This window comes from Ictidomys tridecemlineatus, chromosome 2 (genome assembly GCF_052094955.1).
Source record: "Ictidomys tridecemlineatus isolate mIctTri1 chromosome 2, mIctTri1.hap1, whole genome shotgun sequence".
Taxonomy (NCBI): Eukaryota; Metazoa; Chordata; class Mammalia; order Rodentia; family Sciuridae; genus Ictidomys; species Ictidomys tridecemlineatus.
This window is the reverse complement of record NC_135478.1, coordinates 208,107,069-208,123,043: the sequence shown is the minus strand read 5'-3', so window position 1 is coordinate 208,123,043 and position 15,975 is coordinate 208,107,069. Positions and strand designations below refer to the sequence as shown.

The 15,975-nt window shown below is 37.6% G+C and overlaps 1 protein-coding gene across 1 annotated transcript in view; it reads left to right on the top strand.

Annotated features, from left to right (window-relative positions):
• The first annotated feature begins 150 nt into the window (after window positions 1-150).
• Copg2 (coat protein complex I subunit gamma 2) overlaps window positions 151-15,975 on the top strand; it is a 134,617-nt gene continuing 118,792 nt past the window's right edge. The window contains exons 1-5 of the mRNA XM_005331098.4: window positions 151-298; window positions 1,401-1,453; window positions 2,027-2,107; window positions 5,730-5,801; window positions 8,818-8,897. Of these exons, the coding sequence (XP_005331155.1) occupies window positions 262-298; window positions 1,401-1,453; window positions 2,027-2,107; window positions 5,730-5,801; window positions 8,818-8,897 (323 nt within the window). The 5' untranslated portion in view covers window positions 151-261. The remainder of the gene's footprint in view (window positions 299-1,400; window positions 1,454-2,026; window positions 2,108-5,729; window positions 5,802-8,817; window positions 8,898-15,975) is intronic.

Here is a 15,975-nt window from a genome sequence, read left to right as displayed (position 1 = left end):
AGGCGCGAGCTGGGTGGGCGGGACAAGCCCCTGGGGCAGCGCCTGGCCCCGCCCCCGCTCGGCCAGGGAGGGCGTGGCTACGTCCCCAGGGGGCGAAGGCGGCCACGACGGCCCGGGAGGGCGGGCCTTGGCCCCGAGTGACGGCCTGGAGGCCCAACCGGCGAGAGAACACGGGGCCGGCCTTCCTGCAGCCTCTTCCGCTTGCCGGCAGCGGCGCCTGGGACGGTTGCTGTGGGTCTGGGCGCTGGGAAGTCGTCCAAGATGATTAAAAAATTCGACAAGAAGGACGAAGAGTCTGGTACGCGCGGGGCTTCTGACTCTCAATCTCAGCCTCGGGGGTCCCCTTCCCTCGCTCGCCGCCACCTGCTTTCCGGAACGGCGGGGCTGGGGGCGTGGGCGCCGCCGTGCGAGGGGCCGTCCGCTCCTGCCGGGGGCCTGCCCGTAGCCCCTCCCCCGGGTGCCGGGGCCTCCCCTTGGGCCGCGCGCTCCCGCATCGGCGCGCGGCGCTGCCTGGGCCTGATGGGCGGCTCCGCCCCGGCCCCTGTCCCCACCCCCGTTCCCGCCCCCGACGGAGCCCCTCCGCGCTGATTCCCGGAGGGCCCCTGGCGGGGGCTAAGGAGTGCGTACGCTGCTCTCTGCGGCAGCGTGGGGGTTGCTGGTGGGGTTAGGCTCGGAATGGGAGCGCCCTGTTCTCGGGGCTGGGGTCGACGATGCAGCGTATGCGTGTATATGGACTTTGAGGTGTCTGTACCTTCTAATCTTCCTGGGGAGGGGGGCCCAACCTGCCCTGTGGGACACTGATGGACTAATGCTCAGGCATCCAAAAGTGACTTGCGTCTTTATACCCGCCTGTGGTCCAAGGCAAACCGGGAATATGCCAAGTCACCTCAAAAAAGAAAAATATTGTTAGTGTTGATGGCTACTCTCACGTAGTGCGTTAAGAGGGTTGGGGTAGTTAACCTCCACAGCCCCATCCAACTTTTTGTTTATGTAATTCTTTGCAAAATTCTTCCAATTCTGCCTCTCAGTAAATGTTAAAAACACATAAAATAAGGCTTTCTTTTAGGAAAATCAAAAGTTCCCTACCGTAATCTCATTAATCTTGGTTGTTGTGGAAATGACACATATTTATAAACATTCATGGGAATAAAAAAGAGGGTAGAGAATGAAGACACTCCTGCAAAAGAGAAGTCCAACCTCTTAAACTGTGTCAAATGACAGAACTCGTATCAAAATCAAAATGATTTTATTCAATTTTTTATACATACTAGTAATGACTATCACTGTAGTAGCCAAGTGAGGTCTCACTTAGGTGAGATTTCTAAAGCATTCAGTACCCTTCTCTAGAAAATAAGTATGTAGGATAGCTACTGAAGACATTCTTTTGTTTTATGCTATAGGTAGTGGTTCCAATCCTTTCCAGCATCTGGAGAAGAGTGCTGTCTTACAGGAGGTATGACTTGGAATTACATTGTGCTGCCTCTTTTCTGTTTTGGAATGGCGGGCAGAGAACCTCTGGGATACTAGAGTCAGGACCTCCGAAATAAATATTAAGGAATGTAACTGATTGCAGAGCATATAAACTGGAGGGAGAAGGAAGAGGACTTAACTTGTCACAGGAGAATCTAGAGCTGAGAGAAGTGCAAAGACATGCAGGCTCTGCCATGTGTTGGTAATATTAAATAAAATGTGAAAAGAGGTGTTTAGTGCAAGGTTGTTAGAAGAAGTTAGATATTGAGCATTTTGCATTCATATGAGGTAGGTAAAAATTCTCTTTCTTAACAGATAAAGCCCATAAAGTTGTAATAGACCTTAGGGAATGAATTAGAAAATACAGACTGGAAAATCAAGGCCGTATCTAATAATTTATCAGCTACCATAGTAAACTGAGGACCAGAGACAACTATATTCTTTGGATATTGTATTTTAAAAGTCTTCATTATTAAAGTTGATTTGTTGTATTCTGATTTAGAAAAAGGTAGAAAATACACTATATGTAACAGTAATATTTTGCATGTTTCTGTAGGCTCGTATATTCAATGAAACCCCCATCAATCCAAGAAGATGTTTGCATATTCTTACAAAGATTCTTTATTTACTGAACCAGGTAAATTATTTTTATTTTCCTTAGATTTGTGTCCTAGAATAGAAACCCATATGTAACATACAGAAACTACTTTCTGGAAAGTATAATTATTTTTTTAAAAATTCATTTAATTTTAAAATCCAAAATGTTTATTCACCAGAACAATGTGTAAAACTTCTTGAGCAAGGGACTATGAAATCTGTTTATTTTTATATGATGAAGTATTTAAACTGGCTTTAAGCATATAGTATATTCTCAACAAATACATTGATTTGAATTTAATAACCACTAGTTAGCACACATTGTTTACATTTATCTAGGGGTCTTTATGTCTTTCTGAAAATATACTGTAAAGTCAGACAAATTTTAGATTTTTTTTTGTATAATAGTGATGTTTTAAGGCTTTGATTTTTAATATTCAGATTTATACTTATTATTCTTATTCCACTACTCATTATTAATGTAATATTCAATATTACTACTGAATATTCATATTCAATAATCTGATTATGGGCAAGTAATTTAACCATTGATTGCCTTAATGTCCATTTTTGCAAATTGGCATTATGATAATATCTGTTGTATAGAATTATAATGATTAAGTGAAATAAATATCAAGCAATAGGAATAGTACTGAACCCACAGTAGCATTCAAGAATGATTTTCATTGAGTCACTCAGCAAATATTTATTGCATGCCTTCTGTGTCCTATGCACTGTTCTAGGCACTAGGGTTATAGTGGACAAAATAAACAAAAAAAATTGTAGTCATAGAATGTAGATTCTTTTTTTCTTTTCTTTTTTTTTTTGGTGGTGCTGGGGATTGAACCCAGAACCTTGTGCATGGGAGGCAAGCCTGCTACTAACTGAGCTATATCCCCAGTCTCCAACTTTATTTAATTAATTAATTAATTTATTTTTATGTGGTGCTGAGGATTGAACCCAGGGCCTTGCACATGTGAGGCAAGTGCTCTACCGCTGAGCCATATTACTCAGTGGTAAAAGAGAATAAAATCATGACATTTGCAGATAAATGGATGGAGTTAGAGAAGATAATGCTAAGTGAAATTTAGCCAATCCCAAAAAATCAAATGCCGAATGTTTTCTTTGATATAAGGAGGCTGATTCATAGTAGGATAGGGAGAGGGAGCTTGGGAGGAATAGATGAACTCTAGATAGGGCAGAGGGGTTAGAGGGGAAGAGAGGGGGCATGGGGTTATATATGGTGGTAGAATGTGATGATCAAAGTACGTGTATGAAGACACGAATTGGTGTGAATATACTTTGTATACAACCAGGAAAAAAAAAAAGAATGTAGATTCTTCTTTCTATTATTATTAATTTTATTATTTATTTACTTTTTTGCTTCAAACTGTTTAAAAAACATGAACCTTATGATTTTGTTGATCATATGATCAAAATCGTAGAGCCTTATGATTTTTGTTGATCCCATATATGTGTGTGTGTCTATGTTTGTATTATGTATATAAGTACATGTATACACACGCATATAATATACCATATGAATCATGTAGTTTATATATGATGCTAAGAAAACTTAGCTTCCAATTTGAATTCTGAGAGAATATTTTACCTTTACTGTTTTGTAACTGAAAACCTCATCCAGAGATTTAATGAAGCTATATTTTTTGCAAATGGAGACTGGGCAACAATCATATAGTTTTAAATAAAATATATTTGTTCACAAACAGCATAACCCCTCTTTGACAGCGTATTAGAAACATTTAAGCCATAGTCAATTTGGATAAATTTTTGTAGCATACTTTGTGTTCAAATTGGTTAAACCTATTATATAAATAATTTAGAACAAAGTTGATTCAGAGTATCCATATTTTTACATTGGCCAATACCATTTTTAATAGGGCAACTCATGTTGAAACACTGCATTATCTTGATAAAGAAATTATCAAGCATAGCAAAAACACAGCTAACTACATAAGCAGGTTTGGGAACATTCATTTTTATCTTTTTTCCTTGTTCTTATTAGAGCTTTATGGAAAAATACTTTTCAGTTTCTACTGGAGTTGACAGAGCCATATGTTCTTTGAATTTCAAGTCAAAGAGTAGGTTTAACCAATTTGAACACAAAGTGTGCTACAAAAATTTATCCAAATTGACTATGGCTTTAAAAAGTAGGGATTTAAGGTTTTCTAATAGAACTATAAAGTACATGGGTTTCTAGGTATTCAGTAAATTTTATGACAGAAACAATGTAATCTCTTGCTAATGAGCAAGTTGAACACTCTGATTTAAATAATTGAAAATTCTTATTATACTTTGTCTTTCATTCTAAACTTTCACTGGCTTTCAATTTGTAAACCACATGACTATTTATCCACTTCTTACTTAAAATAATTCAGTATCACACACTTCTAGAATAGTGGTCAAACCTTTTTTACTTTTTTTTTTAAATCAAAACTTTTGCTGATTTTTTTTTTTTTTAATCAAAAGTTATTCTTGGGCTGGGGATGTGGCTCAAGCTGTAGTGCGCTCACCTGGCATGCGTGTGGCCCGGGTTCAATTCTCAGCACCACATACAAACAAGATGTTGTGTCCGCCGAAAACTAAAAAATAAATATTAAAATTCTTTCTCTCTCTCTCTCTCTCTCTTTAAAAAAAAAAAAGTTATTCTTAACACCCATAGTAAATAGATTGAAAACTAGCTATATTTGATGTGAAATCTGAAGCTCTGAAAAGAGATTTAGCCTAAAATTTTATATAAATTGCTCTTAATGAAGAAATTAAATATTGAAATGACATTATTTCAGATATTCTGTGATATGAATGGTTTGAAAATTAGTGACAGTAGGTTATCTTACACCTTATTACTCAATATGATTCCTGGATCAGCAGCCTTTGCATCACCGGGAGCTTGTTACAAATGCAAAAATCTCAGCCTTCACCCTAGGATTCCACTGATTTGAAATCTGCAGTTTAAGTTTGTAAAGCTCTGTTCTGAATCATATTTTTAAGGTTTGGGCCAGTGTCTTCAGATCTCTAGCAGCCCTGTAAATCTTATTAATATGACAAATCTGAGTCTGACCCTTTTGGTTGGATCCCAGTTTGCTGCGTTTTCTGGGATTCCTCATAGACAGTTCTTTACAGTTTCATATTTATTATGCTCCTATCATATGTCAGGCATTGTGCTGGGCATTAGATTATAGAAATGTATAAGGTATGATCTCTGCTCTTTGGTAGTATGATAGTAACATTCTATTCTGATTAGTAGCTGTACTTGCCTCTTGGTAAATCCTTCTTGAAGGAAATAAAAACAATTTCTGCTGAAAGCCTAGAGAACAACTAATCTAGAACTTTTAAGTGTAGTGTGTGATACTGAATTATTTTAAGTAAGAAGTGGATAAATAGCCATGTGGGTTTATAAATCGAAAGCCAGAAAACCACCAAGAGGCAGAATGTTTACAAAGGATTTTTTTTCCTGAATTCTGAAAGATTTTTGCATAAGAAAATATCCTAAAAAAAAATCGTGTGTGTGTGTGTGTGTGTGTATGTGTGTGTTGTGGGTGTGTGTATGTATATGTGTGTACACACACACAACACACACACAGACACACACACATACACACATACATATTTCAGTTTAAATTGTTTTACATTTTACTTAGGGTGAACACTTTGGAACTGTGGAAGCTACAGAAGCCTTCTTTGCAATGACCCGATTGTTTCAATCTAATGATGTAAGTTCTTTTTTTATTCTTTTCAATGAAAAAAACTTTTAATTTGTTTTTCCCAGGGAACTTAGAGTATTCTAAATTAGGGGAGGGTTGCTTGAAATGTTTAAAATTACTGAAAAACTGTCTTTATAAAACTTTTAAATGCTCATTAAAGGACATGTGAAAATGAAGCAATTGAGTTAATAAAGTATATAGTATTATAGCTATTCCTCCACAGATCTACCCTGCAGTCATAAAAAACAGTTAATATTCAGTTTTTGCCATGACACTGCAAAGGTGGACTGGTATAGAAGTCAGTGTGCAAAGCTACCACACCTGTCAGTTCTTAGTCAAGTTTCTGGAGTACTTGAGGTTTTTGGTCAGCAGGGCTGCAGTAAAGAAGAAGAGCTGATCTGTATTTGGGGTAAAAATGGGAGTTCATAACCCACTTGAATCTAATGTATGAAATATGATATGTCAAGAGCTTTGTAATGTTTTGAACAACCAATAAAAAAAGAAAAAAAAAAAAAAGAAGAGCTGACTATGGAGTAGAGAAGGGGCAGGGGATAGCAAAAGAGAAGAGTGAGACAAACTAATTCTGCCAGCAGTTCTGCATCTGCCTCTCATTACCACAGACCACCCAACCTTCAGAGAGTAATGGCTGCTGCTTTTCTTTTCATGTAAATGTGGCACATATTTCTCTTCTGCCCAATTCTAACACAGAAACATACAGAAATGTGATCTAGGATATCTCTCTCTCAGCTATTAGCATAAATTGGCCAATCTTTAAAAAAAAATTTTTTTTTTGTAGTTGTAGATGGACAGAATGCCTTTATTGTATTTCTTTTTATGTGGTAGTAAGGATCAAACCCTCTGTCTCACACATGCTAGGCAAGTGCTCTGCCACTGAGCTACAGCTACAGCCCAAGCTGGCCAGTCTTGCTGTTCTTTTCATATGTATTGCATATTAGCACAGGTCATGTTTTATGTTCTATCCCCAGGATTTCCTGGGATTTGAGTCTGGTCATGTGTCTAGATTAATGTAAGGTTGTAGGAGTAGGTCCTTAGGTAGATCAGCAGTTCCCTGTAAGGCAAAGGGGGACTAATTTCCTCAGACATGAAATGAAGAACTGTTTCTGTTGGCAAAGAATGCTTGGCAGAATTTAGGAATTCTAGGTACTCACCTTTATCAGAATCTGTTCATGTGTCCCCATCTTAATTTTCAAGGCCCTCTTGCCAGTCAAGGTGCTAATTTTAACATAAGCTGCTCCTGCAAGAGTTTGAATTAAATTTGCATTGGAATCCAGCTACCTGCAGGATTTGCCTTCCCATTCTGTGGCCACTTGACATTAAGGTAGTTATAGAAGATTTTTGATCCCTTATACAGATCTTGAGCTGTGCATTTAAAGCTCTAAGCTTATCCTTTTATTTTACCCCCATAATAGCTTTCCATTATACTAAGGAACAACTAGTTATTTCATTATTTTTATTGAGCAACTTATAATAAAAACTTGTTTTGTGGTGCTGAGAATTGAACCCAAGGCTTGTGCATTCTAGACAAGCACTCTACCACTGACCTACATCCCCAACCCAACAACTTAAATTTTTAGCAACTTATTTTTACTAAAATGTTCTCTGATATCATCAGCTTACTTTGTCTTTCATAGGTCCTTGCCTGCAGATGGTAATTTAAATATTTTGCCTCTGTATACCTTAGACTACTTGTGTTTTACCACTGGAAACAGAGTCATTAATGCTTTTAATCAAATCAGAGAAATAATCTTAGTTCATAGCAGGTACTGTTTCCCTTTAACCTCTTTGTGTTCCAGAAATTTAGCGTTCAATCAGGGAAGTGGAATCACTAAGAATATTATGGGATTAAGTATTTATTAGAGGCATGAGACTAGAAAATGAGGCATTTTACACTGTTGGAGTGGATCTTAGAGGGTTGCTGTTATAAAAGTCATGGAAGGCTGTTGCCTCTGTATGGCTCTGATTTTGCAGCCAGGTTTCTGGTGGTAGGCCTGATTGGGTCAGCATAAGTTAATAGGATCAACAAATTGTAGGACATGGTAGAATGAAAAGAATGGTTGGATCAGGAGTGGTATTTGGGGAGTGAGTTGCTTGGAAATAAAATGGAAAGGGATACTCTCAATGATATAGGTTGTGACAATGGAAGTGAATGATTTTTTATGGGAGAAAGTACAGGATCATTAAAAGGAGGTCAGGAAATGGAGAAGTCAGAGTTTCAGGGATAAGGTCTATATGGCTGGTAAGATCACCAATTCTTATTAGAATGACAGTGAGCAAGGTAATAGTGTGTATGTGTGTGTGTAATTTTTTTTTTTTAAATAAGGAAGTAACATGGAGTCTATATGTTACCAGATATGATGGTAAAAATGATACATTTAAAGCATAAACTTTAAATTCAGAGTGTTTTTAGGGAAGGAGGAGATAAGTGAAAGTTGGCACAAATCATTTATTATTCAGGAGAAACACTGATACACACTGAAGAGAGGCTGAACATTTCTCCATACGTGTTTTTTTAAGAATTGTAAAAATACTTCTTCCATGACAAGCCTTTAACACTTTGATGAAAACTATGTCTTTGAACTAAAACTATCAGAGTCTAAGTTCAGAACTCTCTGTAAAAAGACCCATATAACTGAATTTTTCAGTTTTTCTTTTTTCCCAGGGTGTCTAGGCATCAAGTATTTGTGCTTATGAAATAATAATATTCTCTCTTTTTAAAATACCTTTATTTTGTGTATTTATTTTTATGTGGTGCTGAGGATTGAACCCAGTGCCTCAACCTGCAAGGCAAGTACTCTACTGCTGAGCCACAACCCCAGCCCTGGAAATAATAATATTCTAAATATTTTCTTACCTAGACATTTTGTTAAAAGATTTTTTTTTTTTTTTGGTAGGTAAGAATATGTTTAAGACTCTATAAATGTTTGTACTAGGAATCCTTACTTCGGAAATTAAAGAAAACATTTCTTTCTGAATAACCTGTTACCTTCTGTAAATAATTTTTCAGCAAACATTGAGGAGAATGTGCTACCTTACCATCAAAGAAATGGCTACCATCTCGGAGGATGTGATAATTGTCACAAGCAGGTATGTGACTTCTAGTATCAAAATTTGGATGATATATTTATGAACTATTTTCTGTTCTCCTTTGTTGACTTTCCTTTTTCTTTACTGTAAGGAAGCCTAAAAGAATATTGTGTTTTAAAGCATTCTTTTCAAAAAATGCAGATATGAGCATGTAAAAACCACCCCTCATAAATAAATCATAGAGTAATGCCAATAGAATTTATTACCTTAAAAATGTTCATAAAATATATAAATAGCACTGAGAAGTGAGACACTGAAATAAAATATTTACAGTATAACATCAAAAGGCTACCATCCATAATATATAAAGAACTCTTATTCTTAAAAATAATACCAAGTGATAATTCTTAAAATAGCTAGTGTAAAGGATCTTAAAATCTTTATAGTCATAAAATTTTTAGTGACCAAAAAAATGTACATTAAAAATTCAACAATTAGTTAAATATTTTTACTCATCAAATTGACAAAAAAAAAATCAAAAAGGCAACATTTGGTAAGAGAGACTGATATTCTTGTATACAGAAGGTAGAGTAATGAATTGATTCAGGTTTTCTATAAAGCAGTTCAGTAGCATTTATTGAATGACTAAAAAGATTTTATTCCCTTGGCTCAGTAATACCACATTTCTGCAACTATCATCAGAAAATGATCAGAGGTAGCAAAACTGATATACAATAGTGTATGTTGCAGCACTGTTTACAGTAGCAAAAAGGATAACTTATGTATTTTATCATTGATGATTTAACCATGTTATAATCATTCTATGAAATATTTTTAAGTTTTTGAAAATATTTTTAATACATCTTTAATGATACAGAAAAGTCCTTGCTAAATTTAGTGCTGAGAGTTGGATTTAATTTATGTATTCCATATAGTCTCACTAAAAATATTTTATGTATGCATATAAAAATCATGGATGGAAGTATAGTGATATGTTACCAGTAGGTTATCTCTGGTTTGGGGATTGCGGCTAACAGTCTGTTTTTCTCCCAAGCTTTTGATAATTTCAAAATGTCTTAGAATGACCATGTACAATTTATAGTTCTAAAATGTATGATAAATGTTATTTTTAAAAGTTGCCTTTTTAATTATTAATTATAACTTATTTAACTGGGTATGGTTTTTGGAAACAAAATACATTTTTGGTATTTAACCAGCAGTATATAGTTTCAATTAGGAAAGATTTTAGCTGAAGTCAGGAAAGCAGATGTAAACAGTGATTTAAAACAAGATGAGAGTTTATTTTTCCTCATATAACCATGAGTCTGGAGGCACAGACTAGCTGGTGTTGGTTCAGTCATTCAACAGTGGCAGGGCTGGTGTCTCTTGAGTTCTTTTGGATATGTTCCATTATTGCAAAATAGACGCCTGAATTACTGGCAGTGCACCACACTCAAGGCAGGAGGGCTACTGGGAAGTGGGCCAGGGAGTGCCAGCACCATCTGCCTCTTTATCAGGAATGCAATTGCTTTTCCCAAGGCAATTTTTAGATTTCATTTGGCACAACTGTGTTATATGACTATCCTTAGGAGGCCAGGAAAGTGAGTATTTAGCTTTTATAGCCCAAGTATTAGGGGCAGGCAAGGGAGAAGGGATTGCAAATGGGTGTTGGATTATTCACCTAACAGTGTCTGCTGCAAGTAAGAAACAGAAAATAGTTATATTGCTAGATTCACTAAATATTTGGAGAGTTTAATTAGTCAACTGCTTTTTGTTTATTTCTTTTAGTCATTAGTACTTCTCTGAGTGTTACTAGACTACCTTGAATTATGGTTTACTTCTAGTTCATTTTAAGTGGTTACTAGATATGTAGGTAGAATAATTGTCCTGTAAGGGCAGGGATCCTTAAAAATGGAGGTGGGAGGCAGAAGAAGAGGTTCAGTAAAGAGAGTGATGATGGAAGTAGGTCAAAGAGATGCTATTGTTGCTGGAGTTGAAGACAGAGGAAAGGGGCCATGAACCAAAGAGCATGAGTGACCTTTAGAAGCTGAAATAAAAAATGGATTTACCCTGTTTTAGTCCATTTTCTACTGTATAAAGAAAATGCCTAAGCTGGGTACTTTAGAAAGATTGGTTTATTTAGTTTATGTTTTTGAGGCTGAAAGTTTAAGATCTGATAGTCCCATCCATTTGACTTCTGGCAAGGGCCACATGGTTAATGACATCACAGTGCCAGTAGTATGTGCAGAAGAAATCATGTGGTGAGACAGGAAGCCAGAAGGATTCAGAGCCAGGCTTCTTCTTTTTATAACAACTCATTCTTTCAAGAACTGATTGAGTTCTGAGAGAACTACATTAGTTCCATCTGAAGGTTCCCCCAGTGACCTAACCTACTTTCTACTAGGTCCTAATTCTGGAAGGTTTCACCACCTCAACATTACTACTGGGCACTAATCTGCCAGCACATGAACTCTTGGGGAACATATTCAAACCATAATAACCCCTATAGTCTCCAGGAACGAATGCAGCCCTGTAGATATTTTGATTTTAGACAAGTGAGACTTACTTGGGACTTTTAAACTCATACAAATATAATATAAAGAAATGAATATTATCTTAAACCTTTAAGTTTGTGGTATTTTGCAGCCATAGAAAATTAATGCAAGCCAGGTATGGTGGTACACACCTGTACTCCCAGCTTGGGAGGCTAAGGCAGGTGGATTATGAGTCTAAAGTCAGCCTCAGCAATGGCGAGGCACTAAGCAACTCAGTGAGACCCTGTCTCTAAATAAAATACAGAATAGGTCTGGGGATGTTGCTCATTGCCCCTGGTTGAGTGCCCCTGGGTTCAATCCCATATATATATATATACACACACACACACATACACAAAGCTAATGCAAATTTTTGAACCTGGAAGAGGGGTGGTACCATAAAAAGTACCTAAAAATATGGAAGTAGCTTTGGAGTTAGACAATGAGAACAGACTAGAAGCATTTTGGGGAGATGGTAGAACAATCCTAGATTGTTAACAAAAATATGGGTGTTAATGGCTATACCAGATTCAAGAAGTAATGAGTGGGATAGAGAGATCAACATTTTAGAGATGACCTAAATCATTGTGAACAGAATTGGTAGAAATACAGACACTACAGGTGCTGCTGGGGTGACTCAGAAAAATGAGGAAGTGTTGGAAACTGGACAAAAGAGGACTCTTATTATTATAGCGACAGAAAGCTTAGCAGAATTCTCTCCTGAGATTATGTTGGAAGCAGGACTTATAAGCAGTGAACTTGACTATTTACCAGGCTTCCGAGCAAAGTGTTGAAGAAGCACTTGGTTTATTTTTGCTGCTCTTAGTAAAATTTTAAAGTAGAGAAGTAAACTGAGAGGAGATTAAAGAAAAAAGAGTTAGGACTTCATAATTTTGGAAATTCGCAGACTGCCCAAAAGGCAAAGGTGCTTAAATCAAAAGATTCACAGCCAGGAAAGTGTACGTTTAGAGAAAAAGCTAAATGAGTTACTGCACAACCTTTTGCTGGAACCTCAGATCAAAAGTTCAGAGTAGTTACTCACATAGAACACTTAAGAGATCAAGGATGAGACTCATAGATTCCCTTAGCATCTAAGCAGAAGCCGAAAATAGAGATGGGATTATCTAGGCAAGATCTGCACAGGAGCCTCTTGTGTAATGGAGTGAGTCTCTGTACTTTTATGGTAGACCCACAAGGTTCTTGAGAATCTTATGCCAACAGAAATTCTATCAGCTTGGACACAAAGTGAAAGAGGATGAAGTGAAAAAAGTTGTCAATAGCCCAGAATTCTCCAGGCAGGAAATAGGCTACTAGAACTGCTCAGCTTTGAATACATGCAGTCCACCCTTTATGAAAAAGGAATGGTGGTGACTCCAAGGGCAGAGGCACAAGCCTATGGGGTGGCTGTGAGAACTCTGTGGAGTTCTTCCCAGGCAGAATCTTATTCCTGTTTGCTTGCTGGATTTTAAAATAGGGACCAGTGACTTTTTTCTTTCTATTTTGTCTGTTTCTGAATGGGAATAATTCATAATGCTATCTTATGGCATTCTCACACTATATTTTGGGAGCAGGCAACTTGTATGATTTCACGGATCCAGAGATGAAGAGGAATGTTGCTTTAGGATGGCTTATATCAAGAATCTCACTGTTGGGGGCTGGGGATGTGGCTCAAGCAGTAGCGCGCTCGCCTGGCATGCGAGCGGCCTGGGTTCGATCCTCAGCACCACATACCAAAAACAAAAAAATTGTGTCTGCCGAAAACTAAAAAAAAAAAAAAAAAAAAAAAAAAGAAAAAATACTCTCTCTTAAAAAAAAAAAAAGAATTTCATTGTTATGGTCCCCTAAAGAATCATGTGTTAAAGGCTTGGTCCCCAGTGTAGCAGTGTTTAAAGGTGAGGATTTGGGAAAGTGATTGGATCATGGAGGCTCTGACTTCATCTAAAATAGATTAACCCATTCAGGGATTCATATTTGATGGTAGGGCCTAGTTAGAGGAAATTCTTATTGGGCCATGGGGCTAGAGGAAATAGGCCACTGGGGTACTTTTAAATCAGTGAGATTTTGGACTTTGAATTCATGCTGCAGTGTGTTAAAATTTGGGGAGATTTGGGGGTTGGGAGAGTATATTTTTGCATGTGAAATGCATACAGGTCTAATGACACAATGATTTTTAGCCCAGTGAGATGTTGGACTTTTATTCTACAGAACTGTAAAATAATAAATTTATGTTGTTTAAGTCCCTAGCTATGGTAATTTGTCATAAAAGGAAAAGAAGACTAATATTGTAGATGACCATTCTGTATACATAGACAGCTGTGTTTTATTGCAAGAAACTATAGAGATTAAGGAAACCAGAAGGCAGATGTTTCACAAAAGAGAATATTTGAATAGACAATAAGCACATGAAAATGTTCTCAACATTATTATCCCAGAAAATATAAATAAAACCCTTAATGAAATATCATACTACACTGACTAGAATGGATAAAATAAAAAGGCTTGACAATACCAAAATCAAAAAAGTCTGTTCTAGTATAGAATATTACGTAGATCAGTTGAAACACAAATTGTAGATAGGAAAGAGGCTTGGTCTAACTACCTTAGAAAAGGTTTGGCAGTTTCTTATAAACACATACTCACCCTGTGACAAGTAATACCATTTCTAGGTATTTACACAAAGGAAATGAAAACATAGCCACAAAAAAAAGACTGTACAAGAATTTCTGATCACTTGTGATAGACCTCTATGTTATTGGGAATCAAAGGTTCTACTGCTTACTGACCACTAGAGCTTGGGAGACAGAGATTGAAGGAGAATAAGTTTATTCAAAACCAGTCTTGGGGAAGATAGAGGCTTTTCTGTCCCCAATCTCCATCTTCAGGGAGCTCATAAATTCAAACAGCTTTTATAAGAAAAGGGGGGATAGTAGAACAAACTGCAGAAAATGTACATATTTACAGAGAACATGTCACAATTCCTTTTTCTTAATCTTTGTGGGTGCCACTTGGGCTTTGGGTGTAGTTTCTTAGCTTTCACTGAGATGGAGAAAATACTAACTAGAAAGTTGAGGGGAATATATTTTAGAGCTTTTAATTTCAAAGGGGCTCTGTTATGTAAACATCAAACCACCCAAATGTTCATCTGTGGAGGAATGGATAAGTGAATTGTGGTATACTCATGCAGTGGACTTTTACACAGTAATGAAAGAGAACAAATTCCTTATTCAGGCAACAACATGGATAACCTTCTCAAACATTATGTTGGAATAAGAGAAAAACACATAAGAATACAACCTAGATGATGTAGATTAGAATAACCTAAATTCATCTGTGATGATAGAAACCAGAATTCTGGTGGGTTAGAGGAAATAGTCTAGAAAAAGACTGAAGGGGACTTTCTGAGGTGATGGAAACGTTCAGTAATTTATTTTGGATGGAGGTTATATGGGTAATCACAATTGCCAAAACAACATATGTCTGTTTTTATTGTATGTAAATTATAACTCAGTTAAAAAAATAACTTGAAGAGATTTAGTTAGTGCCTTAAGAACTGAAAGAACTATCAAGGCTTGCTATTGGAGAAAATGTCCATTTATTGAGGAACAGCTCTGAATATTTATAGAGCCGGGGGCGGTTTGACAGTCATGACAGTTTAATGGTTGAATGGTTTGACAGTTGGCTGGGGTGCTTTCTGATTGGTGAGTAAGGATCATGTGAGCCAGCAGGGCTAGTCTGATTGGTGACTAAGGATCATGTGAGCCAGCAGGGCTCACCATTGGACAGCAGGATCATGTGAGCCAGCAGGGCTCACCATTGGAAGGTTCTTCTTGAGGGATGGGGAAGTTAGTCTTTGGAGCCAGGGCGACTCCCAACATTCCCCCCTCTTTGTTATTAAATGACATCTACTCATTCTGGCTGCTTCTTGCTGAAATGGGACAGTGTGAGAGAGAGAGAGGAGGGAAGTAAGACGCCCCCACAGGAGGGCAGAGAAGACTGGTATCAACGAAGGTTCCTTGTCACCACAGATCATGATGATGTCAGTCCATTCGGCATAGGTCTCAACTGGAGGTATCATCAGTAGCCAGGAGTTGGTAATTCCTGAGGAGAAGCTGGAGTCTGAATGAACTTTATGATAAAGGGAAGGAACAGGTACAGGGAGTTTTTATAGCCCAAATCTAATGGGGTCTCTGGGTCTGCAAGCTGCCTTGTTGGCACAAGGGGGGTTAAGTGTTCAGCCTTGAGTGGGGGTGGGGGGGGTTGGGCATTTGAGCTTGAAGCAAACAGGTGATAAAGAACCAGACAGAGGGTTTGAGAAGCCAGGTCATCCTGCTGCTAACTTTGTTTGGCATGACCTGCAGACCAGCCTGTCCTGCTAACACCCTCAGTTCCACTCTTCATTCCTAGTCCAGTCTAGCTCCCTCCCCTCTCTATTAAGGCTGCTCTTCAAACTTTCTCCTAACTGGGTGTACCAGCTTGCTTCTCTCTTTGCTTTTCTCGAAGGTGACCAAGGGCCAAGGAAGGATGGTGGCCCATTGTTATCATATTTCCCTTTGAGAGCTGTCAGATCTCTACAGGTTTTATGTGAAACACCTCAACTTTAAATA